Here is a 27,878-nt window from a genome sequence, read left to right on the forward strand (position 1 = left end):
GACAGTGTTTGTAATGTGGGCTGCCCACATTACAGATGTACACACAGTATCACACAACTCTACCATCACGACCACGGGATGAGAACTTCTAAATGGATGCAGTAGGATGTACCCTCAATCCCAATGTATTACTAGGTGTGTAGGGTAAAAGGCATAAAGATTCCCAAAAATGAACAACAAATGCTCACTGAACAGTTCCGCACTAAAAAGTACAATTTTGAGTACAGTTACAAAATTTTGAATGTAAGCCTTCATCAATGATGTTCGACTCATGACTACATCTATTGTTCACCTGATGCCCCCCAGGTCCGGTCCCAGGTCGAGGCATCAACATTGCAGGCCAGGAGTCAGATTATTTTCCACATTTAAAATATGACGCTCCACATCCAGCACTGGGGCTCAGTCCAATTCTTTGAAAGACGGAACATCTGAGCACAGAGCTCAGCAATGCAAACACCACAGTTCTACAATTAAACTAACAAAAAATATTGTGCCCATTCACAAAATGGGCAAACAGTGGTGCATAGAAGTGTCTATACAAGTGGAGGAATACAAAAGGGAATTTCAACTGAGGCTCTACATTACCTACAGTTTAGAAGTGGCCCAGCAGGGAGACTGTGGATTTTGTCCTCCATCACTCTCACAAAGAAGCACACCTCTTTCAGGCTGAGTGATCTGATAATAAAACAGTTTAAGAGCTGTCGAGTTGTGGTTGCTGTTTATTGGTCAAAGCATGAGCAGCTTTGTCTTTTTTCCTTCTTTAGTTCATCAGAGATGCTTCCAATGGACAGTTTCACCCCTGATCATCTGAAAAAGAACTGCAAGCTGTCTGGGTCAAATCCATCTTTTAAAGCTATAGATTACTGTCTTAGGTCTTTACTAATGGCTTAATAATATATTATACAGATTACTTACTTTTACTTTTGCTGTTGGCTTAAAACCAATAATTAAAGACTTTACTATTAATGAATTGAGCAAGAAAGCTTTTGAAAACCTGTGAAGCAGTGAACAGTTTTTATTACGAACAGCTCTAATAATCAATAAAACATTTTTTGTTGCTGCTTTACAGCTTGTAAATCCTTTTTTCAACAATGTGTCAAGAGAAAATGTCACTGATTTTTTTCCACCTGTTCTTTTTCAGCTGCGTAATATATATGATAAAGTGAAAGAGCAAATAATCAGATGAAATGAAATGACAATTTGATGAAAGATTAACATAAATAACTGGTAGAAGAGTTTTCCCTGAGTGTGTGTGTCTGTGTGTGTTTATCCTTTCTCTGTATTGCAGAACTCAGATACTGAACTGATAAATGTGGTGCCCAATTTATTTATTCCATGATGCTGCTTTTAAGTCTTTTCTCCTCAAAGCTGTATAACAAAGTAAGTGTATACCGTATCACATACACAATTCTCTGTTTTGTAGTTACTATACAACACATTTTTGCTATATACTCACAGAAGATGGTATAACCACACATTGGTATAATTTCACAACACATCCTAATAGTGCTGTCCACCACCTTCACTAGCAATATATTCACTTTTTTAAAAACCTGTGGAAAGGATCTTCCTTTATCTTCTTTACTGTAATGTGAAAAAATAGTGCACCTTAGCAGTAAAAAACTATAAAAGTAGTAAAAAAATATTTAGTCTAAATATTTACTTTTTAGTTGGCAAACACAGATTTGCTTAGACTTAGTATGTTGTGTGGAGTTGGGATGCAGCTTTGTTAAAGGGAATGGATGTTCTGACTCCTTCATTACTCAGCAAACACATGAACAGGGAACACTTTAACTTCTCATCAAATTTCTAAATGAAACTCACCTCCCAAGTCCCACAAAATCACACACTAAATAGCTCTATCCATCTATGTCACAGGTAATTGTCTGCTTTTTGCACACACTAACACGCCAACAGCTGGACTGTACAACTGGATGCACACAGTCAGTCAACACATTTTCTGTGATGCCAAGACGTCACAGGGTGATTATCCAAAGGCAAACATGAGCACAGGCATAAGCATCCATCACTACTTGAATTATCAAGGTTGTGAAGTCAGCTGGTGTCGGCTGTGTCTCCACAAACACATCCAATTAAAAGATGACTGACAAAGCAGGAGTTTCCCTTCAGATAACTTATTTTCCTCACACGCTCTGCTCTTTTCATCTATCCAGTACAGAGGACAGTCCTGAACACAGACTATGCAGTGTTGAGAAATGATTAATTTGAAGTTCCTGGGACTTAATATTTTATCACTTCCCTGTACTTCAAATTGAGTGAGTGTTCAAATTGTTGCAGCTATCCAGAGACATGCCTCTAACATCACCCATGTTTTGTTGCCTTCTCTTTTTGTCAGGGGATATGAATAATGCAGAGAGGCTGCAACAAAAAAAAAAAAAAAAAAAAAAAAAAAAAAAAAACACTATCAGCCATTCCGCTATTGTGACAAGAGCACCGGGAGATAGGCTGCATTCATTTGGAGTTTTTTTGTGGGGCTGGAAATGACATTTTTATCAGCCTGTATGCCAGCTTGACTTTTCCTTTTTCTTCTTGAAAATTGAAACTTGAGAGCAGGATAAGGAGGCTGTAGAGGAGCCATATGAGAAGTTGTAACGATTATTAAACTGCGCTTTCTATTACATAAATTGTGTCTTGATGGATAACTTTAATAGTCTTTGAGGTCATGTACTGTATGTGCTGCTTTGCATGCATTATCTGACTGCAATGAGAACAATCAATAAAATGTAACCAGATATCACATCAGTGTTGCTGCTGACATTAAGGAGTGTGTTTTCGGAAAAACATCGATGAGCCGTGCGAGCACATGGAGGGGCTTACAAAAGAAAACGGTGGAGATGGAAGCGCCTCTGGGGAAAATAAGACAAAAATCCACAAACAAAAGCATCCAAATCGGGAGGACCGAGATGTGCTGAAAATGTGGTGTGATTAACGGCGGGGAAAGAGCACACAAACAGGGCGTAAATGTCTTAGGCAATTCCTACCTTTAGAGTCCCCGTCCGTCACCAGAGCCACCAAAACGAGCAGGACTGGAAAATAATCTCTGATTGCGTTCATCGCGTCTTCTCCTCTTCCTGAGCTTCTCAAGCTTTGAGTTGTGACCGTCCTTGGGATCAACACTTTTCCTGTGGCGGAGAGAAGAACTGACAGCTCTGCCGAAAACCGGCTACACACACTGAGCGCTGCTCTCGGTGACTTCAGCCCAGCTTCCCTGTCTCAATCCACTCACTGACACAGACAGAGGGCTGTTAGTTTGCTCCTCCAGACTCCGGCTGCTGGCGGCTCAGTGAGGAGCTGCTGGCCGCTCTCAGCTCAGCTCTGGCAGCCTCCTCCTCCTCAGCACCGCGGACAGCTCCTAGCGTCAGCCAGCGGAACTCGCCGAGGGCCAATGGAGCACAAAGTTTGGGCCACAATCAAGGAAAAACCGTGTCATCAGATCACATTCTGAACTGAATATTCTCGAAGCACAGACTCTTTTCTTTTTTTCTTACTTTCCCGGCAAACACTGGTTTCCATTCATTTTAGCAGAAAGTAGTTTGCCGTGTTTAATATTGAATCTGCAAACTGAATATGAGGAAAAAGTCAAGTCAGAGAACAGAAGAGAAAGAACGGAGTTGAGAAAAGAGGACATTAAAGTTTCCAGATAAAAAGTGATACCAGTAATTTGTAGTCATATTTTATTGCTGCTTTCATGATTGTCAACAACTGTCACAGACCTTCCATATAACGTTGCTACCGTTGGAGTAATACACAAACACACACACACACACACACACACACACACACACACACACACAAACACACAGATTGAGAAAGAGAGATAGTACTACAAAATATTAAATACATTATAATTTTACAACTACTTAGCTATCAGCTAGCTTTAACCCTTTCATCCGCATCATTAGTGTTTATTTTCTGCAACTTTGTATAATATTTAATACCTTATCCCTGATGGTAAATTTTTTATACAATAATAGTCATTTGTAGTTTTGAGGGCTCTTCGTGGTTTAAACTCACCAAATAAAAATAAGGGTGAGTTATCTATCTCGATACACTGCTCTGCAACCAAAGTAAACAAAGATGAAATTGATTGCTAAAATGCAATCTGTGCAATCATCTGAAACATTATGTTCTGGCATCCATGTGGATGTTTCTTTGACACATGCCACCTGCCTAAACATTGTTGCAGACCAACCATTACCTCCCAAGGCCAGCGGCCAAACTCAGCAGAACAATGCACCCTACCACACTGTGAACCACTCAGGAGCAGCTTCAGGAACACAACAAAGAGTTTAAGACGTTGACTCAGCCTCCAAAATCCCCAGACCCCATTCTGATTTAGCATCTGCACGAGAATAAGTCTAATCCATGGACACCCCACCCAGCACGTCACAGGACCCAAAGGGTCGGCTGCCAGCATCCCAGTGCCAGACAACACAAGACTCCCCTAGAGGTCCTGCATCCATGGCCTGAGGGTTCAGAGCTGTTTTTGCATCACAAAGGGGGCCAGCTATTGTGCTAGTGTTGCTATTGTGTGGCTTGTTGCTTTATAGCAGTGCATTATTTTGATAAACTCCTGGGAACTGGGGGGATTTTAAGTGTAATGAATTCCTGCAACTCCTGTTGCTTGAGTGTTTGGTTAACCTCACAGAACGATGCTTGAACTCGTAGAAACCTATCCATAAATATTTGGTCATTGACACAATTTTCAGTATTTTGGCTCTGTACACCACCACAATGGATTTGAAATGAAACAAGATGTGCTTTGAATGCAGATTTGCAGTTTTAATTTGAAGGTATTTACATCCAAGTCAGGTGAATGGTAGAGAAAATACACCACATTTTAGATGCAGCTGCCATGGGTTTGAGTCTGACCCATGGCCATTTGCTGCAGGTTCTTTCTCCAACACTTCTCCCCGTGGTGGATTTATAGTAGGCTCACAATCATGTGATCGTCAGCAGGCAGCTGATGGAGCATCCACTTGTTGTCATGGTTACAGTGACACCGTGCTGCTATCTCGCAATGATACAGAAATCTTTAATAAATTCTTGGATCTAGACTGTAAGCCATATCACTGCCAAAATGTAATGATGGTCATTGTGTCTTTTCTGACCTTCCCTGAAAATTTCATCCAAATCCGTTATTTCGTTTTTAAGTAATGTCGCTAAAAGACAGACAAACGTAAACTGATTGTCACATAGCCGCATTCCTTGGTGGAGTAATTCATATTTAGTAGTCCTTCCATTTGCATTAGCACAGACAGACAGACAGACAAACATACGCTGATTGTCACATAACTCCACCACATTCCTTGAAAGAGTAAAAAATTAAACTGGACTTCAGAAATAAAGTTTGTAGATCTGAGAAGGGAAGGATGTGAACAAGTACTAAACCAGATTATGTTTGGACAGATGTTGGCAAGGATGGCTGGAAGAAGAAATGGAGCACAGATGTGACTGAGGAGCACTCTTTATGCTGACTGATGTTTCGTTGTTGCAAAACACAATGATTGTTTCCTCTACCATTCTTCTTTCTGCATGAAAGGGAATAGATAGTGACAGAGTGGTGGGTATGGTGGGAATTTAAAGCCTCTTGAACATATATAATAATAATAATAGACTGGACCATAATACTTGGAAAGTAAAAGTGAGACTCTATGGTGTTATTAATTCTGGACATTAACCCATCCAGTTTAATATTGTAGGTAAATTGCCAAGGTGTCCTAAATGAGGACATTATGTTCTATCATACATATGGAAATTAACCTAAATTTAATATAATAGTTCGTAGATCTTGATGCTATAAGGTCACACTCCTATATTTAAAGTAATCAGGTTAATTTCCAAAATCAGCAAATCTTAGCTGTATTTCTCTCTCTTGGCATGCTCTCCACCAGCTTCTGGCATTGTTCTGCTGTCACAGCAGCCCATTCCTGTTGCACTAATTAAAATTAATTTGCTTTGTTTTTTGGCTTGTGGTTCTCCATTCTAAGTTTGATGATTTTCCATAGGTTTTCAATTGGATTTAGATCTGGTGATTGAGCAGGCCAAGGCATGGTTCCAGTGTTCTGGTTCTCCATCCAGACTTTAACTGGCCTTGCCGTGTGGCAAGGGGAATTGTGTTGTTGGAAAATCCAGTCATTGGAGGCAGGAAAGAACTTTCCAGCTGATGAAAGAAGACTGTTTTCAAGAGTAGCCCTGTACATGACCTGGTCACTCGTCTTTCACACAGTTGCATTTGCCCTGTTTCATCCATCCTGAAACAACCCCAGATGGTCACTGATCCACCTCCATGTTTTACTGCAGGGGCAAGACAGTCTGGTTTGTAGGCTTCTGCAGGCTTCCTCCTAACCAGTAAGTAGGCTGGAGTGAGCATCAACTGAAAATTGGATTCATCACTGAAGAGAACCTTAGCCCAATCATCAACAGTCCAATCCTTACAATCCCAGCAAAGAGTAACCGGGCTTTCCTCTGTCTTTCCTTCATGAAGGGCTTCTCCTGCCCTGTGTGACTTCAGACCAGCCTCAAAAAGTCAGTTTCCAACTGTTCTTGCCGAACAGGTCCCATTTCTCCACAGTGTCCACTCATTTTTAAGATCCCTGGAGGTCTGATGACAATTCCTGACACAGGAACAGATGAGTGCACGGTTGTCTGGTGGGTAGAAAAACGTTTCCTGTGGCGACCAGCTAGCACTTTGGTAGTACCATGTTGGGCTTGTTTTTTCTTGATGTAATGAATGGTTGTCTTGGAGATCTTCAGTTTTTTCGCTACCTGTCTCTCACTCATGCCAATTTCCAGCAGTGTCAAGATGGCTGCCTTTGTGGCGTCACATAATTCTTTAGTTTTAGGCATTATGTGAGAGCTGACAATTTGTGAGGTGTGCTACGGCTTGAACGTCAGCAGAAAACCACTCTAGGCCTTTGTATGTGCAGTGCTGCTTATGACATGAAATGGCTCTTACATACCCTGGAAATACAATTAAGCTTAAGCATGTCAAATAGGACATAAAGTATTATGTAATCAGCTGCATTTTTTTGTCGCATTCAGTGTGTAATATATACCTTTAGTGGTACCAGGCATTAAAATGAACAAGAAAATGAAGAAAATAATATTTACTTACTTGTATACCAATTCATACTTAGCAATAATATTTAATATAATTACACAGTTAGCGACTCATTTATGATTATGAGGAGACAACCTTTATTGTTTGTTTGCTTTGTTCTACACAACCAACAAATCAAATATTGTTTGTGTTTTCACTAGACTCCAAAAGGATACCACTGTGAGTGTGTGGAAGCCTTAAAACAGCATCTATGAAGTCATTAAGTGTCATGGTCCCTCCCTCCTGTGTGCTACACCCCGGACCAGCTGACAGCCCAGGCCGATTGGACACAGCTGCTAAAGGAGTGCAGCTGTGCCCTATCAGTGATCAGCAGCATTTAAAGCCTGACTCGTCCTACCAGTCGCTGCTGGGTCATTATTCTTGCTGGCTCCCCACCAGCCACTCCGCCCAGGTTGGCTTCAGCTCCGGACTCGCCCCGCCTGCTCTGTCCTGCCCAGCTACCAGCCGGAGTCCTGAAACTCTCCTCAAAGAGCCTGGCCTGTTCCCGGAGCTTCCCCCTTCTCTCCCTGCCTCGGCTTCCGCCGCCGATCTCCGCTGCACTCCCGCAGCCCAGTCTCCACTGCATGTCAGCAGCCCCATGCTCTCCGCTGCACGATTAGTAGCACCGGCGTACGCCGCCACAGACTGCCGGCTGCAGAACCCGTCTGCCGCCTCCCCTGTTGGACTTGAGTGACTGTGAGTTCAGCCGTTTCGTTTAACTTTAGATCGTTGCCCATGTAGTAGCCAGCTTTGTTTGTTGTTCTTGTTTATTTTAGAGTCCCGCTTGTTTTTTTTGTTAAATTCTTTATTTCCTGAATAGAGTTTGGTTTGTGTTGGTCAGCTCGGACAGTAATTTGTGTTTCTTTAAATAAAATCCTTGGTTTTGAATCAGTTCTGCGCACCATGGAAAACAACCCGCTAGCAGTTAGCCAGGCCCGCCTTTGCCGGTGTGGACCGCAATAGCTTAACTGCTGGTGTAGCTTCTGCTAGCCGTCCCCTAGTAGTTCCCGAGCAGCCGGGAAGCCAGGGTGGCTGGGTGACAGTTCGTAGGAAACATAGTCCGAAGCTCAAGCCCGCTGTCCCGGCTCACCACAAACTGCTTCAAGTTTCAATAAATCTGTGGATGTTCTCAGTCATCCAGGTCATGATAAGTCACAAGCAAGCATAAGTTATGGCAACTGGACTAACCTCGTGTGAGTCGAAAACGTTTCACCTCTCATCCAAGAGGCTTCTTCAGTTCTGAAAGCCTGGTGAGGAGTACCAGATATTTATCCACCAGGAGGGTGGTGGCAAAAACAAGTGGACAAAGACCCGAAACCAATAGACTCGTTAGGAGTCGTTAGCCTTTGATGGGCGGTCGTTACCCCTCCCAGCCCTCTAGGAGGGTGGTTGGGGGTCACCTGACTGCAGGTGGGACAGATGGCTGCACCTCCTTGGGAGGGCTCTAAGAACGGCATTGTAAGTGGGAGACAAGTGGTGTCTGAGGCCCCCTCCTCTGTTCAAAGATGGCCATTCTAGTTTGACATGAATGGCTTCTTTTACCCCTCTCTCAAACCATCTGTCCTCTCTGGCTAGAATGCGCACCTTGTGGTCATCAAAGGAGTGCCCCTTCTCCTTGAGGTGGAGGTGGACTGCTGAGTCCTGGCCTGTGGTCGTGGCCCTCCTGTGTTGTGCCATGCGCTTGTGTAATGGCTGCTTAGTCTCTCCAATGTACAGGTCAGAGCATTCCTCATTGCACTGCACTGCGTACACCACATTGCTCTGTTTTTCCCTTGGAATTTTGTCCTTGGGATGGACCAGCTTTTGCCTCAGAGTGTTGCTGGGCTTGAAGTGTACTGGGATCTGGTGGGTGTTAAAGATCCTCCTGAGTTTCTCTGAAATTCCTGCCACATAGGGGATGACAATGTTGTTTCTCTTTTTGTGGTCCTCGTCTTTCTTATCCTCCCTGCGCTTTTTTGCTGTTTTGATAAAAGCCCAGTTTGGATAGCCACAAGTTTGAAGAGCAGAGTGAATATGTTTGTGTTCCCTTCTTTTTCCATCCGCTTCTGATGGGATGTTCTGTGCTCTGTGCTTTAAGGTACGGATCACCCCCAACTTGTGTTCTAGTGGGTGGTGTGAATCAAACAGGAGGTACTGGTCTGTGTGAGTGGGTTTTCTGTAGACCCCAATGTTGAGTTCCCCATTGGTTTCAATGCGTACCACGCAATCTAGAAATGCCAGACAGTTGTCTTGGACATCCTCTCTTGTGAACTTGATGTTTTTATCCACCGAGTTGAGGTGTTCTGTGAAAGGTTCGACCTCACCCTTCCTGATGGTGACCCATGTGTCATCCACATATCTGAACCAGTGCCTAGGGGAGTGGCCACTGAATGTTCTCAGTGCCACAATCTCCATTTCTTCCATGTACAGGTTAGCTACAATGGGGGATACAGGGGATCCCATGGCACAGCCGTGTTTTTGCCTGTAGAAACCGTTGTTGTACTGGAAATAAGTGGTGCTGAGGCAAAGGTTAAGGAGGTCACACACCTGTTCGGGGGAGAGGTTGGTCCTCTCAGACAGAGAGTTGTCAAGCAGCAGTTTTCTCTTTACTGTCTGTATTGCATCTCCAGTGGGAATGCAAGTAAAAAGCGAAATCACGTCATATGAAACCATAGTTTCCTCAGGGTCTAAGCTGATTTTTCTGACCTTGTTTGTAAAGTCCATTGAGTTCCTTATGTGGTGGGGGGTGTCCCCCACCAATGGGGAAAGGATGGTGGCAAGATACTTAGCAATGTTGTATGTCACAGAGTTGATGCTGCTTACAATTGGTCTCAGAGGGGCGCCCTCTTTGTGAATTTTTGGCAACCCGTATATGCAAGGGATAGCATCGCCTGGATAGAGTTTGTAGTACAGGGCCCGGTCGATGATCTGACCTTTCTCCAGTTTTTGCAGGCAGTTAACCACTTTGAGTTTGTAGGTGTTGGTGGGGTCTCGTTTTAGGGTCTCATAAGTTGCTGAGTCACATAGGAGGCTGCTGACCTTTGAGTGATAGTCAGCTGTGTTAAGGATAACAGTACATCTCCCCTTATCTGCAGGTAGGATTGTGATGTTGGGATCCTTCGGCAGTCCTACGATCAAAAATTGATGCGTTGGAGGAAGGGCTGGAGGCAGTCCTTCCTGGGCATGTTTGGGAAGCCGTTTCCAAGCACACGGAGACAGCACAGATGGCGCAGCATGCTAAGGGCAAAGAAAGGCAAACACGGAAATTTCAGAACCTTGAGTCCCGGTTCTATAGTTCCAGGGGGGAACAAGAATGGGCCAAAATACAGAGCTCTGAAGGAAGGACTGGCGGCAGTCCTTCCCAGGTGGCCACACAGAGCAAAACAGCGGAACTGGACACCTATGACAAATGGGTTAAGAATTTGTCAGACAGAGAGCTCACTCCAGCTGAGCGGGGGGTCCTTGCCAAAGGACTGAACTTTGCAGTCACACCAGATGAGTTACCAGTGGTGGACTTGGTGACGGCCACAGAATCGGCCATTAGGAGCAATAGGTTGTCAGAGACAGAGGCGGAACAGATCAGGCTTAAGGTGTCGGCAGCACTCTCCAGTGCCAAGTTACCCCCCTCCAACATCTCCGCACAGGAGAAACGGGCACTGATAACTCTGCAGAAGGATCCCAACATCACAATCCTACCTGTAGATAAGGGGAGATGTACTGTTATCCTTAACACAGCTGACTATCACTCAAAGGTCAGCAGCCTCCTATGTGACTCAGCAACTTATGAGACCCTAAAACGAGACCCCACCAACACCTACAAACTCAAAGTGGTTAACTGCCTGCAAAAACTGGAGAAAGGTCAGATCATCGACCGGGCCCTGTACTACAAACTCTATCCAGGCGATGCGATCCCTTGCATATACGGGTTGCCAAAAATTCACAAAGAGGGCGCCCCTCTGAGACCAATTGTAAGCAGCATCAACTCTGTGACATACAACATTGCTAAGTATCTTGCCACCATCCTTTCCCCATTGGTGGGGGACACCCCCCACCACATAAGGAACTCAATGGACTTTACAAACAAGGTCAGAAAAATCAGCTTAGACCCTGAGGAAACTATGGTTTCATATGACGTGATTTCGCTTTTTACTTGCATTCCCACTGGAGATGCAATACAGACAGTAAAGAGAAAACTGCTGCTTGACAACTCTCTGTCTGAGAGGACCAACCTCTCCCCCGAACAGGTGTGTGACCTCCTTAACCTTTGCCTCAGCACCACTTATTTCCAGTACAACAACGGTTTCTACAGGCAAAAACACGGCTGTGCCATGGGATCCCCTGTATCCCCCATTGTAGCTAACCTGTACATGGAAGAAATGGAGATTGTGGCACTGAGAACATTCAGTGGCCACTCCCCGAGGCACTGGTTCAGATATGTGGATGACACATGGGTCACCATCAGGAAGGGTGAGGTCGAACCTTTCACAGAACACCTCAACTCGGTGGATAAAAACATCAAGTTCACAAGAGAGGATGTCCAAGACAACTGTCTGGCGTTTCTAGATTGCATGGTACGCATTGAAACCAATGGGGAACTCAACATTGGGGTCTACAGAAAACCCACTCACACAGACCAGTACCTCCTGTTTGATTCACACCACCCACTAGAACACAAGTTGGGGGTGATCCGTACCTTAAAGCACAGAGCACAGAACATCCCATCAGAAGCGGATGGAAAAAGAAGGGAACACAAACATATTCACTCTGCTCTTCAAACTTGTGGCTATCCAAACTGGGCTTTTATCAAAACAGCAAAAAAGCGCAGGGAGGATAAGAAAGACGAGGACCACAAAAAGAGAAACAACATTGTCATCCCCTATGTGGCAGGAATTTCAGAGAAACTCAGGAGGATCTTTAACACCCACCAGATCCCAGTACACTTCAAGCCCAGCAACACTCTGAGGCAAAAGCTGGTCCATCCCAAGGACAAAATTCCAAGGGAAAAACAGAGCAATGTGGTGTACGCAGTGCAGTGCAATGAGGAATGCTCTGACCTGTACATTGGAGAGATTAAGCAGCCATTACACAAGTGCATGGCACAACACAGGAGGGCCACGACCACAGGCCAGGACTCAGCAGTCCACCTCCACCTCAAGGAGAAGGGGCACTCCTTTGATGACCACAAGGTGCGCATTCTAGCCAGAGAGGACAGATGGTTTGAGAGAGGGGTAAAAGAAGCCATTCATGTCAAACTAGAACGGCCATCTTTGAACAGAGGAGGGGGCCTCAGACACCACTTGTCTCCCACTTACAATGCCGTTCTTAGAGCCCTCCCAAGGAGGTGCAGCCATCTGTCCCACCTGCAGTCAGGTGACCCCCAACCACCCTCCTAGAGGGCTGGGAGGGGTAACGACCACCCATCAAAGGCTAACGACTCCTAACGAGTCTATTGGTTTTCGGGTCTTTGTCCACTTGTTTTTGCCACCACCCTCCTGGTGGATAAATATCTGGTACTCCCCACCAGGCTTTCAGAACTGAAGAAGCCTCTTGGATGAGAGGTGAAACGTTTTCGACTCACACGAGGTTAGTCCAGTTGCCATAACTTATGCTTGCTTGTGACTGTTTCAAGTTTACAATCGTTTTTCCCCACTCAGCGACACACCTGCCGGAAAGCCAACTCTGATCATTGGCAGCTCCATAGTCAGAAACGTGAAGCTAGTGACACCAGCGACCATAGTAAAATGCCTCCCACGGGCCAGAGCGGGTGACAAAGAAGCAAATTTTAAACTGCTGGCTAAAGATAATCATAAATATAGTAAGATAAGATAAGTCCTTTATTTCTCCCCACGCCACGGGAAATTTACATTGTTACAGCAGCTTCTGTAGCAATAGACATAGTAATAGGAATAAAATAATAATAGAACAGTAGTAATAATATTTACAATATATACAGGGGTGAGAGATGAGGATGAAATAGTACAGTATTGACACACTGTAAGACAATGACAGTATAAAGTGGCTTAAAAAATAAAGTTTAAAAGTGCAAAGATGTAGCAGTGCAATAATGTCTGTGCAAATTTTATGGTTTGGGGTGGTAATGATATGAATGCATTTTGTTAACATCAGCCAGTGATGCTGATGTTGTAAAGTCTTATGGCAGATGGAATGAATGACCTGCGATAGCATTCCTTCTTGCAGGGTGGATGTCTCAGTCTGCTGCTGAAGGAGCTGCTTAAAGACCCCACAGTGTCATGCAGTGGGTGAGAGGGATTGTCCATGATGGATGTGAGCTTTGCCAACATCCTCCTCTCACCCACCTCCTCTATGGAGTCCAGGGAACAGTCCAGGACAGAACCAGCCCTCCTGACCAGTCTGTTCAGTCTTTTTCTGTCCCTTTCAGTGCTGCCCGCTCCCCAGCAAACCACTGCATAGAAGATAGCAGACGCTACCACAGAATCATAAAATGTCCGGAGCAGAGTCCTGCACACTCCAAAGGACCTCAGTCTCCTCAGCAGGTGGAGATGACTTTGGCCCTTCTTGTACAGAACCTCTGTATTGTGTGACCAGTCCAGTTTATTGTTGAGGTGAACACCCAGGTATTTGTATGTGTCCACCATCTCAATGTCCAAATCCTGGATGTTCACCGGTGTAGTCTGGGGTGTCGTTCTCCTGCTGAAGTCGACAATCATCTCCTTCGTCTTACCGGCGTTGAGCTGCAGATGGTTTCGTTTACACCAGTCAACAAAGTCAGAGATGACCGTCCTGTGCTCCCGCTCGTCCCCTTCAGATACACACCCGACAATGGCTGTATCATTGGAGAACTTCTGGAGGTGACAGCTCCCAGAGTTATAATGGAAGTCCGATGTGTACAGGGTGAAGAGAAAGGGGGAGAGCACTGTCCCCTGTGGGGCTCCCATGCTGCTGACTACCACATCAGACACATAGTCCTGAAGCCTCACATACTGTGATCTGTTGGTGAGGTAGTCAATGGTCCAAGCAGCCAGGTGACAGTCTACTCCTGCTCCTTCAAGTTTCACCCTGAGCAGAGAAGGCTGGATTGTGTTGAAAGCACTGGAGAAGTCAAAGAACATGACCCTCATAGTGCTGCCGGGGTTCTCCAGGTGAGTCAGCGATCTGTGCAGCAGGAAGACAACTGCATCATCCACTCCAATGTTCGGTTGGTAGGCGAACTGCAGTGGATCCAGATACTGGCTCATCTGGGGACGGAGGTTCTTGAGGATGATCCTTTCCATGGTCTTCATCAGGTGAGAAGTGAGGGCCACGGGTCTGAAGTGGTTAGGCTCCCTGGGGTTCCTGGTCTTAGAGACAGGAACCAGGCAGGAAGTCTTCCACAACAGAGGAACCCTCTCCAGACTCAGGCTCAGGTTAAAGATGTGCAGCAGCACCTGACAGAGCTGGTCTGCACAGTCTCTAAGGAGTCTGGAGCTGATTCCATCAGGACCTGCAGCTTTCCTGGTCTTGATCTTTTTTTAGCTCATTTCTCACCTGATCAGCTGTTATGGAGAGGCAGGGGGTGGTGGAGGAGGGTGGCAGGGGGAGGGTGGGTAAAATGCTATCTCGACAACATCCCCTACCTTAATCAAGATGGTTTGGAGTAGGATGCTGAAGGCAGTGCACTGGCCATCATACATTTGTTAATACTCTCAGGCTTCTTTCTTATTTTTTTGTGGGGAAAAAAAACTTTTTTTTCTTCATGAGTCCCTTCAGGGGTTTGAGTTATTTGACTTGTCTCTGGTTACCCGATTCGTTTTTGTCTCTTTTTCTGGGTTTTTTTTTTGTGTGTGTCTAGGTCGGTAGATCGGTGGTTGTCGGGGGATTTTACATTTCCTGATATTTGTTTCATTCTCTCCTTGGTAAAATGAAAATTCTTTCTTATTGAGGTTTGGGTTATTGAGGGCCTGGGAGGGGGAACGGGGGTTTGGGTCAGGGGCTTAGGGTTAGGGCTGGAGGCCCTTAGGATCTAGGGTTAGGGGTAGGGGTCAGGATTGGGTTTAAAGGTCAAGAGGTGAGGGGAAGTGGTTAAGGTTAGGTTTGAGGGTTGGGGAGGGGGGTCGGGGTTTAGAGGTCAAGGAGGTAGGGTTAGGGTTAGAGGTCAAGGAGTTAGGGTTAGGGTTAGAGGTCAAAGAGTTAGGGTTAGGGTTAGAGGTCAAGGAGTTAGGGTTGGGTTTAGAGGTCAAGAGGTGAGGGGAAGGGGTTAAGGTTAGGTATGAGGGTTGGGGAGGGGGATCGCGGTTTAGAGGTCAAGGAGGTAGGGTTAAGGTTAGAGGTCAAGGAGTTAGGGTTGGGTTTTAGAGGTGAAGAGGTGAGGGGAAGGGGTTAAGGTTAGGTTTGAGGGTTGGGGAGGGGATCAATGAGTGTTTCGCCAATTATCATTACCAGGGGTCAGGGAGGGGGGGTTAGAGGTCAAGGAGTTAGGGTTAGAGGTCAGGGGTTAGGGGAGGGGGTTAAGGTTACAGGGTTCGGTCTGGTTTATAAAGTCCGTTTGGGAGTTGTGGGAGTATGCGTATTTGATGTAGAGGTTGCTTAGGAGACACAGGACTGGGAAAGAGCATTTGTAGTGCCGAGCCAAGCTCAGGCACTGCCCCCGGTACGAGACCTGTCCCCAGACCGTGATTGGATAGAATGACAAACAGCCCGAAAGCTTGGTGCGCACCGAGTGAGTACCTGCCATCCTATATGAGCCCAGACTCCAAAAGCAGCCCTACACTAGTCCAAATTGGTGGTTCAGGTTTTGAAGGTTCTAGGGTTAGGGTTAGAGGTCAAGGAGTTAGGGTTAGAGGTCAAGGGGTGGGGGTGGATGGTGGGGTGGGGGGGGTTGTTGAGGTCAGGGGATGGGGTCAGAGGTCAGGGTTAGAAGTCCAGTAAAGTCTAGTCTCGTGGTTTATGGTTCCGGTCTTAGTTGGTCTAAAGCCTATAGTTAGGTCCTATGTTACCTATTAAAGAGACCGCCTATCTTGATTCAGTGTTTGAGGGTCTCTGGGTTCTAAGGTAATCTAGGTCTCAGTGTTTTAATAATTTCAGGACACATCATCAGTAGTGGGCCTCGGGATCAACGAGTGTTTCGGCCATTATCACTAGACACTCTCCCCTGGTGGAGGAGGGTGGCAGGAGGAGGGGTGATGGTTGTGGTGGGGGGTGAGATGAGGAGGGGTGATGGGGCTGTATGTTGAGTCCAGAGGTGGTAGAAGACGGGGATCGGAGGAGGGGTGCTGTTGGTGTTGGTGGTAGAGAGCTGAGGTGTGAAGAAGGAGCTGGCTGGTCGGTGCTTTGATGAGACGGGGGAGGAGTGGGAGCAGAGTCAAATCTGTTAAAGAACAGATTCAGCTCATTGGCCCACTCCTGGCCTCCTGCTGCAGCTCCCCTCTCATGGCCTCTGCTATAACCAGAGATGGATCTCAGGTCTCTCCAGACCCCCCCTGTGTTATTTTCCTGCAGGTGAGATTCCATCTTGGTCCTGTAGCTGGCCTTGTCCGCCTTGATCTTCTTCTTTATCTCCTTCTGCACCCTCCTCAGCTCCTCTTTGTTCCCAGATCCAAAAACCCTCCTCTTCTCCTTCAGCAGGGCCTTCAGTTCCAGAGACACCCAGGGTTTGTTGTTAGAGAAACACCTTACTTTCCTGGTCGGTACGATGTTCTCTGCACAGAATTTAATGTAGTCCGTGATAGTGTCAGTCAGTGAATCAATGTCCTCCCCGTGTGGACCACACAGCACATCCCAGTCTGTGGTCTCAAAGCAGTCCTGCAGCACCTCAGTGGCCTCGTCAGACCACTTCTTCACATACCTGATGGTGGGGGGTTGTTTCTTCACCATAGGTATGTAAATGGGCTGCAGTCTCACCAGCTTGTGATCTGAGCGGCCCAGCGGGGGGAGGGGGGAGGAGCTGTATGCATCCTTGATGTTTGCATACAGCATGTTCAAGGTTTTATTGTCTCTGGTATGGCAGGTCACGTACTGGGTGAACGTGGGGAGAGTGGCAGAGAGCGATGCATGATTAAAGTCTCCTGAGATGATGATAAGAGACTGAGGGTGAGATGTTTGCAGCTGGGACACTTCACTGTGGATGAGTTCACAGGCTGCAGCCACATCAGCCGAGGGAGGGATGTACACAGTAATGGCTATTACATGTGAATACTCCCAGGGCAGATAGAACGGACGCAGACTGACCGCCAGTAATTCTACATCCTTAGTGCAGAGCTGCTCTTTAACGCTAATGTGCCCAGCATTACACCATCTCTCATTCACATACATCGCGAGGCCCCCACCCTTTCTCTTACCACTCTCCCTCGTGTTCCGGTCCACTCTGACCAGATGGAATCCATCCAGAGTTAAAAGTGAGTCCGGAGTGCATTTGTTCAGCCATGACTCCGTGAACATCATGAGGCTGCTCTCCCGATACTCCCACTGCAGCCTGGTCAGCGCCATCAGTTCTTCCATCTTATTCGGGAGAGACCTCACATTCCCCATTATTACGGATGGAACGGACGGCTTGTAGCGTCTCCTCTTCTCCCGACACTTCAGTCCTGCCCGGCATCCTCTCCTCCTCCTGCGGAGCTCAGCTGGGATGTCCGGTCTCTCCCACAACGGCGGCCTGGCCTGGCTCAGCGCCAACAGCTGTTCTCGACTGTAAACAATGCCGTGGCTGAACGGTTCACCAGATGAGAATTTAAAAAGTTCTGAAATCAGTAGTAAACAAAGTAGGAGAAGCGCAATTTGCACATCCATGTCTGTCCCGTACAAAAGCGTCACACCTACTTGATGAAAAAAAAACTTAAAAAGGGAAGAAAACTACAAAAATAACTAAACAGACCTAAAGTTAACTGGAGCTGCTGTAACTAGCTGCCGCTCTCACGGTGCCATCTTGAAAAAAAAAAAGTAAGATTATTATTCACGTTGGCGGTAATGATATCCGGTTACACTAATTGGAGGTGACCAAAATTAGCATAGCATCGGTATGTAGCTTTGCCAAAACCATGTCGGACTCCGTAGTTTTCTCTGGACCACTGCCAGATCTGACCAGCGACAATATGTTTAGCCGCATGTCATCATTCCATCGCTGATTGTCTATGTGGTGTCCGTCCAATAATGTTGACTTTATAGACAATTGGAGCTCTTTTTGGGGAAAACCTGGTTTGATTAGGAGAGATGGCATCCATCCCACTTTGGCTGGTGCAGCTCTCATTTCTAGGAATATGGCTGATTTTACTAGAACTCCTAAAGCATGACAACCCAGAGTTCAGACAAGGATGCAGAGTTGTAGTCTTCCACACCTCTCTGCAGTTTCCTCACAGCTGTCACCCTCCAGTAATTCAGTCAGCTTTATTGAGACTGTGTCTGTCCCCTGACCACCAAAATTCAATAAATTAAACAAATCAAAATAAATATAAAAAATAGTAACCATAAAAATCTAATAAAAATTAAAGCTGCAAGCAGCGTTGGACGGGTCCTCGCATCCTTGCCGGTCGGCGAATCCATGCACGTCCACCAGGTGGTGCTGCGACCGAGAGTGCATGTTGGCCTACGGATGTGATGAGGGCTGGACTCTGATCACACGTGTAAATTTTCAGGCAGATTGGAGCATGTTCAGGCTACTTATAGAGCTTTTCCTGTCCATCCACCAGGTGGCGCTGCGACCGAGAGTGTATATTGGCATATGGATGTGATCAGGGTTGGACTCTGATCACACATACAAAATTTCAGGCAGATCGGACCATGCTAGTTATAGAGCATTTCCTTCCATCCACCAGGTGGCGCTATGACTGTGGCTGTATTTCAGCATTTGAATGTCATCAGGGCAGGACTCTGATCATACATGTAAAGTTTGAGGCAGATTGGAGCATGTTTGGGGCAGTTACACAGCAGCTGATGTTTCCTGGCGAAGCATCAAAATTCAGGAGGCCACCTTGGCCACGCCCTCAGACTTTTGCGGAGCATTTTGATAACTTTTGATCACCCATGCCTGGAGTACATCCTGGCCGAATTTCAGCTCTGTCAGTGTTACCCTGTTTGAGTTTCTAGCTTTTGAAAATGTCTAAAAATGACCCAAAATCGTCAAAACATGTGACATATAATTCAAAATGGCCGACTTCCTGTTGGATTTTGGGCATGAGTGTCAATTACATTTTGGTGCGTCTTGATGAGTTACATATGCCTACCAAGTTTCATAATTCTAGGTGACACGTACTGGCCGTAGTAACTGTTTGAAATTTTCCAGGTGGCGCTATGGAGCCATTTTGCCACACACATGCGCAGTTTCCCTAAAATATGAAATGGGTTGCCGGTCCAGATATGTATGGTAATTTTGGTGAGCATTTGAGCATTTTTAACCTGTCAAAAAGTACTTTGTTTATTACGGCAATGATGCGTTGCCACGGCAACAGTGTTTTATGAATCGTCAAAATCTTCACACTGTGGCATCATCAAGGCGTGAACAACAAGCTGTCCAATTTCTAGAATGATATGATAAAGTATCAGGCAATGGTAGGTGCAAATGTAATGACAAAAACTTCCTGTTGCCAATAGGTGGCGCTATGAGTATTTCTAAATTTATGAATATGAATATGTTCAGACCTGGACTCTTGTCCATCATATCAAGTTTGGTCCAGATCGTACCATTTGCAGCTGAGATATAAATAATTCAATTTTCATGGTGAGAAATCGAAATTCGCCGCGCCGCCACAGACACGCCCCTTGACGACGAGTTGCCATTTTCTCTGGGAATCATCATCAATGTGTTCAGGCTTACGTCACCAAATTTGAGGTGAATCTGATCAACGTGCTAAGAATAGCACATCAAAGTGTAAAAAATGTCTATTTCCTGCTACCACAAGGTGGCGCTGTGACTGTCAATGTACATATCCACATGGATGTCGTCAGGGTTGGACACTGATCACACATAAAATTTCAGGCAGATTGGCATATGCAGAGTTAGACACCACTTCCTGTTTCATGGCGAAGGATCCATTTTTTTGGGAGTCGCCATGGCCACACCCTTTGACTTTTGCAGAGCATTTTGATAACTTTTCATCAGATATCGCTGCTGCATATACTGGCCAAATTTGGCGTCTCTCAGACTTCTCCCCGCTGAGTTATTAATCTCAAAAAATTTCAAAGCAATTCAAGATGGCCGACTTCCTGTTGGATTTACAGTATGGCCATAATTGACTTTTTTGGGTTTCCTGATGTGCTGAATATGCATACAAAATTTTGTAGCTGTCAATGAAACATCCTGCCAGTTGGCCTAATGACCAAATTTTCAATGTTGCAGGGGGCGCTATGGAGCCATTTTCCCACACACATGCGCAACTCCCATAAAATATAAAATTTTTCGCCAGTCCTGATGAGCATGCCAAGTTCCACGCGTTTTGGGGTATGTTTAGACCGCCAAATTTGAGTTTCAAAAGACGGGAAAAGAGCGCGGAATAATAATAAGAAATCCTTGCATTCCAATAGGGTCTTCGCACCATTCGGTGCTCGGACCCTAATCAATACCACTGTTTCAACAGAGTGAAGAAACAGGACAATTAAATGTGGTCTGTTAAATATTAGATCTCTCTTGTCTAAATCTCTGTTAGTAAATGATTTGATAACTGATCACCAGATGGATTTGTTCTGTTTGACTGAAACCTGGTTGCAGCAGGAAGAATTTGCTAGTCTAAATGAATCAACTCCTCCTAGTCATACTGACATATTCCTCGAATAACAGGCCGAGGAGGAGGAGTAGCAGCAATCTATCACACTAGCTTAAAAATAAACCAGAGACCTAAAGCTGGTTACAGTTCATTTGAAAATCTCACTCTCAGTCTCTCTCATCCAGATTTGAAAGCTCAGAAACCAGTTTTATTTGTTGTTGTATATCGTCCTCCTGCTTCTTACTGAGTTTTTAATCTCAATTCTCAGACTTTTTATCTGATTTAGTGCTCAGTTCAGATAAAGTCATTATTTTGGGTGATTTAACATTCATGTTGACGTGGACAGTGACAGTCTTATGACTGCTTTTAATTCAATATTAGACTCAACTGGGTTTTCTCAACATATAAATAAACCAACTCATAGTTTTAATCACACCCTTGACCTCGTTCTGACTTATGGCATAGAAATCGAACAGTTAACAGTATTTCCCTAGAACCCTCTTCTTTCTGACCATTTTATGATGACATTTCAATTTACAACAATAGATTGTATAGGGGTTGAGAACAAATATCATTACAGGAGATGTCTGTCTGACAATTCGCTAACTAAATTTAAGGAAGTAATACCCTCTCTACTTTCTTCAGCACCATGTACTGATAAAATGGAAGGGAAATATTATAATTTTACCCCCACAGAAGTGGATAATTTTGTTAATAATGCTTCAGCCTCACTACATACAACACTTGATAGTGTTGCACCTGTAAAATAGAAAGTTCTATCTCGGAGAGGACTTGCTCCTTGGTATAATTCCCAGCTGCGGACTTTAAAGCAGGCATCCCAAAAGCTGGAAGGGAAGCGGTATTCCACTAGTTTAGAGGAAGTTTATGTAGCTTGGAAAAATAGTCTAGTAATTTATAAAAAAAGCTCTTCGTAATGCCAGGACGACATATTATTCATCTTTAATAGAGGAAAACAAGAACAACCCCAGGTTTCTCTTCAGCACTATAGCCAGGCTGACAAAGAGTCAGAGCTCTGTTGAACCTTATATTCCTTTAGCTTTGAGCAGTAACGATTTCATGAGCTTCTTTACAGATAAAATTATTATGATTAGAGAAAAAATTAATGTGGCCCATCCTACAAATGTAACAGATGTATCATCGAGTACAATTGCTTTAGAACTGGCTGTAAGACCTGATGGATATTTAGAATTTTTCACTCCTATACATCTCTCTGAACTAATTTCAACAATTTCTACTTCCAAACCATCAACATGTCTTTTAGATCCTATCCCAACTAGACTGTTAAAGGAGGCTTTACCTTTCATTAATTCTTCAATGTTAGATCTGATTAATCTCTCTCTAGTAACAGGCTATGTACCACAGGCTTTTAAGGTTGCTGTAATCAAACCTTTACTCAAAAAGCCCAGTCTAGATCCAGATGTTTTAGCTAACTATAGACCGATTTCCAACCTCCCATTTCGCTCTAAAATTCTGGAGAGAACAGTTGCAAATTAATTATGTGAACATTTACAAAGGAATAGCTTGTTTGAAGAGTTTCAGTCAGGCTTCAGAGTGCATCATAGCACAGAAACAGCTCTGGTGAAAGTTACTCATGACCTCCTCATAGCGTCAGATAATGGACTGGTCTCTATACTTGTTTTGTTGAACTTTAGTGCAGCATTTGACACAATCGACTACAAACTTTTATTACAGTGACTAGAACATTCTACTGGCATTAAAGGGAGCACACTGGACTGGTTCAAATCCTACTTATCAGACAGGTTCCAGTTTGTGCATGTCAACAATGACAATTCTGAGCATACTAAGGTTAATCATGGAGTTCCTCAGGGTTCTGTCTTAGGACCAATACTGTTTGCATTATACATGCTTCCTTTAGGCAGTATTATTATGGAGCACAGTATTGATTTCCATTGTTACGCTGACGACACTCAGTTGTATTTATCTATGAAGCCAGATGAAACTAATCAGCTAGCAAGACAGCAAGGTTATATTAAGGACAAAAGACCTGGATGACCTATAATTTCTTACTACTAAATTCAGACAAGACTGAAGTCATTGTATTTGGCCCCAGACATCTTAGAAAATTGCTTTCAAAGCATATAGTTACTCTGGATGGCATTACGTTGGCCTCCAGTACTACTGCGAGGAACCTCAGAGTTATCTTTGACCAGGACATGTCCTTTAACTCACACATAAAACAAATCTGTAGGACTTCATTTTTTCACCTGAGAAATATTGTAAAAATCAGAACCATCCTATCTCAGAGTGATGCAGAAAAACTAGTCCATGCATTTGTTACTTCCAGGTTTGACTATTGCAATTCCTTATTATCAGGTTGTCCCAATTGCTCTCTCAAACATCTACAGCTGATCCAAAACGCTGCAGCCAGAGTACTGACGGGAGTTAGCAAGAGAGATCATATTTCTCCTATAGTGGTTTCTCTTAATTGGCTTCCTGTTAAATCTAGAATAGAATTCAAAATCCTTTTTCTGACATAAAGCTCTTAACGACCGATCTCCATCATATCTTAAAGACCTGATAGGACCATATTATCCTAGCAGAACTCTTTGCTCTCAGACTGCAAACTTACTTGATTTACTAGAATTTCCAAAAATAGAATGGGAGGCAGAGCCTTTAGTTATCAGGCGCCTCTCCTGTGGAACCAGCTCCCAGTTTGGGTTCAGGAGGCAGACACCCTCTCTATTTTTAAGACCAGGCTTAAAACCTTCCTTTTTGACAAATCTTATAGTTAGGGCTGACTGGGTGACCCTGAGGGAGTCAGCTGGAGTCTTCATTTGCACAACTGACTTCCCCTTTCCACGTCCCTTAGTTCTGCCCCTAGTTATGCTGCTATAGGCCTAGGCTGCTGGGGGACCTCTCTGGATGCACTGAGCCCTTCTCTATCTACCTTTATATTTTATATATATACCGTTATTGCATTACACTCTCTCTGTTTCTCCTTGTGTCCTTTCTCCGAGCGTCCCTGGTCCCAGAGTTGGATGAGTTGGATCCCACCAACTGGCCTAGTCTCCACCATGTCCACTGTGGGATGCTGCTGCTGACCTTCCTCCAGCCCACTGCTTCCAGCTGCCCATTTCCACCAGTCGACTCTGCATCACCCTCACTATACTTGAAATGCTCATCTACATAATGTTTGAATTTTACTACCAGCTATATATGTAGTATATTTAATGCCAGAGCCATTTACCATAACAGTAAACTATGAATCAATCTCAGTGTTAGCTTGTACTTTGTATGTATCATCTTGCTTATCATACATGTACCCAATTGTGTTTTATGTGATCCATGTTCCCCACTCCCCTTTCTCCCATCCCTCCCCCTCTCCCTCCCTCTACCCCTCTACCTCTCTGCCTCTCTACCTCTCTAGCTCTCTAGCTCTTCTGTCCCCCTCAACCCGCCGGCCAGCAGGCAGATGGGTTCCCCACATAAAGAACTGGGTTCTGCCCAAGGTTTTTTTCACTGTTAAAAGGGTGTTTTCCTTGCCAGCGTTGCCTTAGGGCTTGCTCTGGGGGTCAGGCATATGGGTTCTGTAAAGCGTCTTGAGACAATTTGACTGTCATTGGCGCTATATAAATAAAATTGAATTGAATGGAATTGAACTTTGGGAGAAGGCAGGATAAGCTGAACAGGTAACCAATCCAGCATGAGGCAACGTAGGTACAGGCAACAAGGCACACTTGCATTCACATCTACTGAAAACTTAGAATCACCAATTAACCTCAGCATGTCTTTGATATATGGGAGAAACCACCCAGTAGCACTCAGTAAAAAAAAAAGCACTCAGTAAAACCCATGCAGGCACTGAGAGAACAGGTAAACTCCTCAAGATAGACCTTAAACTGCATGCAGAAAGACCCAAGGACCTTCGAGCTGTGAGGCGACAGTGCTAGACATTGCACCGCCTGTCCCTGCCATTCTAATCAGCATGAGGCATGATTTGCAGTTGAAGAAATGATGAAGAAAAGATGGCACAGAGCAGTTCTACATACTAATTTTTTCCACGGGTAGCTCTCCCAATGTGCCACAGGTGAAACACCACACTTGTTGCTTCTTGATAGACACTAAATTTATCGATGTTTCCTGAATGCCTCACTGTGAAGGGTAGCTGCTCCTTGGTATCTGGTGGTGTGCTCAGAGATGTGTGTGACCGAAATTATTTTGAAAAGACTGAAATAGTGCATTCTGATATCAGAATTGTCCAAGATGACCAAGAACCTGTCTTTCTCCACCAGCTCCCTTTATCTTTGGAACACACCACTTCAACAGCTTCTTTAACGTACCAGACAGGGACAGAATGACAGAACCACTGAAGTTATTAAAGTACTGCTTTTCAGCAATAAAGTTAACACATTAGCTGCCCACACCAGTTAGAGCTCAGCAAAACAGCTTCATGATTAACCCATACAACAGGACCATTTTTAACTTTCATGTCTTTAAAAGCTTTGGTCACAGTCTGAAGCCCTAGGTGGGACTGCTGGTGCATTAAGCCTATGGTAATGAGTTGATAAGCCAACGATCAGCTTTACTGTGCCAGAACTAATTTTCGTTTTATGTATATGGGAAGCCAAAACAGTCATGTTAATATCCTATGACAGCCTTAAATCATGATCTGAGATAACTGATACTTCCTCACAAGCACCAAGACTTTTCCTTCACAGCCTGATTCAGATGAAATCGACAGAATTTAATTAGATTGATATCATTACCGGCCAGTATGATGTTACAGAGATGAGGGCACATGGCTGCAGCTGGAGGAAAAGGGTCACACTAGCAGAGGGCGATGTAAGAGACAGTGCACCAGTGGAGAGGCTATGACATCACTCTGGTGGGCGGAGACAGCTGACATGAACCCGGTCAAAAGCTGTGCAGCAGGTAAGACATGCTGGGGAAACTGGATTTTGAGGCTTTAATTATAATTTTGTGGTGTGTAGAGAAGAGATTGATGGACACCTGAAGGAGATGTGACAAGGGGAGGATGAAAGTGTGGACTTCCGGACCTGGAGCAGGATTAAGAAGGTCAGATCTCAGCTTTTCCCAGAGGAGATCTTTAGAAGCTGGTGTGGCAGCGATATGATGAGCATGGAGCGGGCAGAATGAATGAATGCTGCCTCAGTTATAAAGCACACTAAGTGGGTGGGCTGGACTTAAGTAGCAAATGATTGGACAGAAAAGGGCCTTGTGACACTCTGACTCTGCCTGTATGAACTTGCACGAATGTTCTGATTCCATTCCTCTATTTCATTGACATTATTGACTTTCACAGTGGCTTCCCATCACCATCTTTGTTACCAGTCACATGAACACACTTATTGAAGGATATCTGTTTCACCTGGGTTGTCACCCGTTGACTTGATTCTATCAACAACAGACAATCAGACTGTTTCACAACACAAGTAGACCGATACTGACCTCACATTACCATATTAATTTGAAGAAACTCCATTAAAACTGCAGGCTGAATAGCATTTAGGCTAGCAGCCCAATCTGGGTTTGTGATAGCTGTTCTGCACCCTGACAAAGTGTCCACATGATCAGCAAGACATTTTGCTTCATTTTGCATCCTTTCCTCTTGTAACAATCAAGCAGAAACATACTGCTTGAAAACATGAAGAAATTAATTCTGCATTGCAATACAAAAGATAACTGTTCCTTGATTTCCATGTCTTCTACGGAAATCAATAGGTAAGAGTACTGATTTCATTTATCTTTCAAACCTATTTATGTCATCAGCAAGCACAATATTGTTTTTGGCTGTTTCTCTGGCTGGTCATTCAAGAGTATTGATGCATAAATTATTCCTACTTTAGAGCTCACCTGAGCTCATCTTGAGCTCAGGTGGCAAAAGATGACACATTAACTACACATACAGTGACGGTATAGGAATGGATGAATGCAAGATGTTTGCCATTTAAAATATGAAACAAGTGAGTAAACTAAATGATGGCTTTTATCCTCATTGGAAGCAGGAAAAGTGGACAGAAATTTCCTGTTATGATTCCCAGAGGCTCAGGTGCAGGAAATGAGCAGGTGGGCAGATTCAATGATCAAGGTAGATTTATTTACAGAACTACAAATGGTGACCGGAGGACTAAAACCAGAAATATTCTGAACCGGACTTTGAACCAAAAATGCTCAAGACTACTACTAGAGGATCAGAGAACTAATTACACAAACAAAACGCTGACTCACGGTGGGTAACAACCAGGCAAGAAAGGCTACGGATAATTCTTAATACAAGAAAATTACTAAACTTAAGGCAAAGCTCACTAAGAAACTCAACCTCTGCTAGAGCGGTTAATAAGAAATAAACCAACTAGAACAACACCCGCAGGCACGACTCAGACCCTTGGGCAGAATAAACAAATGAGACTAGGAAACTATATACAAACTACTAATACGGATCTATTAGTCTAGATGCTCGCACTGGGGCTTAGCTGTGAACAGCTGGAAGGTTTTGGGCAGACGGTAGGGAGTCCAGGTAAGTTGCAGCGGCAGGTAGGTATGGAAGATGCCAGATGGAGGTTCGGCACAGGTGAATGATTCCTTGGTTCAGATCAGAACGTGGGACTTGAAACAGCAAAGGGACCAGGAGGCACAAAGCAGGAGTAGATGGATCAGGAACTGAAACAGGAGAGGACAACCAGAGTTACCAGAGGCACAAAAAAACAGGCACAGAGGCTGGCGTAACAACAGTGAGATGTATACTGGCTGTGTCACGATCCGGCACTGAGAAGTGATTGGCGTCTGGTTATATTGTGGCAGGTGAGATGCTTGATTGGCTGAATTCCACCCGCTCCTGCACCAGCTGATGATAATGGCAGATGTGGAACACCTGCTGCTGCAACTTCAGAGCGGAACGCACCTAAAAAAGGAGAAAGGGGCGGAGAGAAGGGAAAAAAGCACTATCTGGGACCAGCAGCTGCCGGCCTGACATTTCCAATCATATTTGAATGGAAAATTTTTAAATTTTTAAACTCACCCAGTTAGCAGAAAGAAAGTAGGTTCCAGCTTCTACTCCCTGCAAGATGGCTTTCATTGTCTTTTTACTGTCAATCATCATCTTGTTTGTTGTCCATCCATCCATC

General features: G+C 44.6%; 2 protein-coding genes across 4 annotated transcripts in view; one reads left to right on the forward strand and one right to left on the reverse strand.

Annotated features, from left to right (window-relative positions):
* sez6b (seizure related 6 homolog b) overlaps nucleotides 1-3,345 on the reverse strand; it is a 284,944-nt gene extending 281,599 nt beyond the window's left edge. For all 3 annotated transcript variants that reach the window (XR_008602221.1, XM_055011999.1, XM_055011998.1), the window contains exon 1: nucleotides 3,003-3,345. Coding sequence is in view for 2 of the 3 variants with exons in the window: in XM_055011999.1 (XP_054867974.1) it covers nucleotides 3,003-3,075 (73 nt within the window). In the remaining variant the exon portion in view is untranslated. The remainder of the gene's footprint in view (nucleotides 1-3,002) is intronic.
* A 6,981-nt stretch (nucleotides 3,346-10,326) lies between these two features.
* On the forward strand, nucleotides 10,327-12,505 carry LOC129349324 (uncharacterized). Its single transcript, XM_055012302.1, has one exon. It carries the CDS (start codon nucleotides 10,327-10,329, stop codon nucleotides 12,493-12,495), a length of 2,169 nt encoding a protein of 722 aa, XP_054868277.1. The 3' UTR covers nucleotides 12,496-12,505.
* Nucleotides 12,506-27,878: the final 15,373 nt, after the last annotated feature.

This window comes from Amphiprion ocellaris, chromosome 7, assembly GCF_022539595.1.
Source record: "Amphiprion ocellaris isolate individual 3 ecotype Okinawa chromosome 7, ASM2253959v1, whole genome shotgun sequence".
Lineage (NCBI taxonomy): Eukaryota > Metazoa > Chordata > Actinopteri > Pomacentridae > Amphiprion > Amphiprion ocellaris.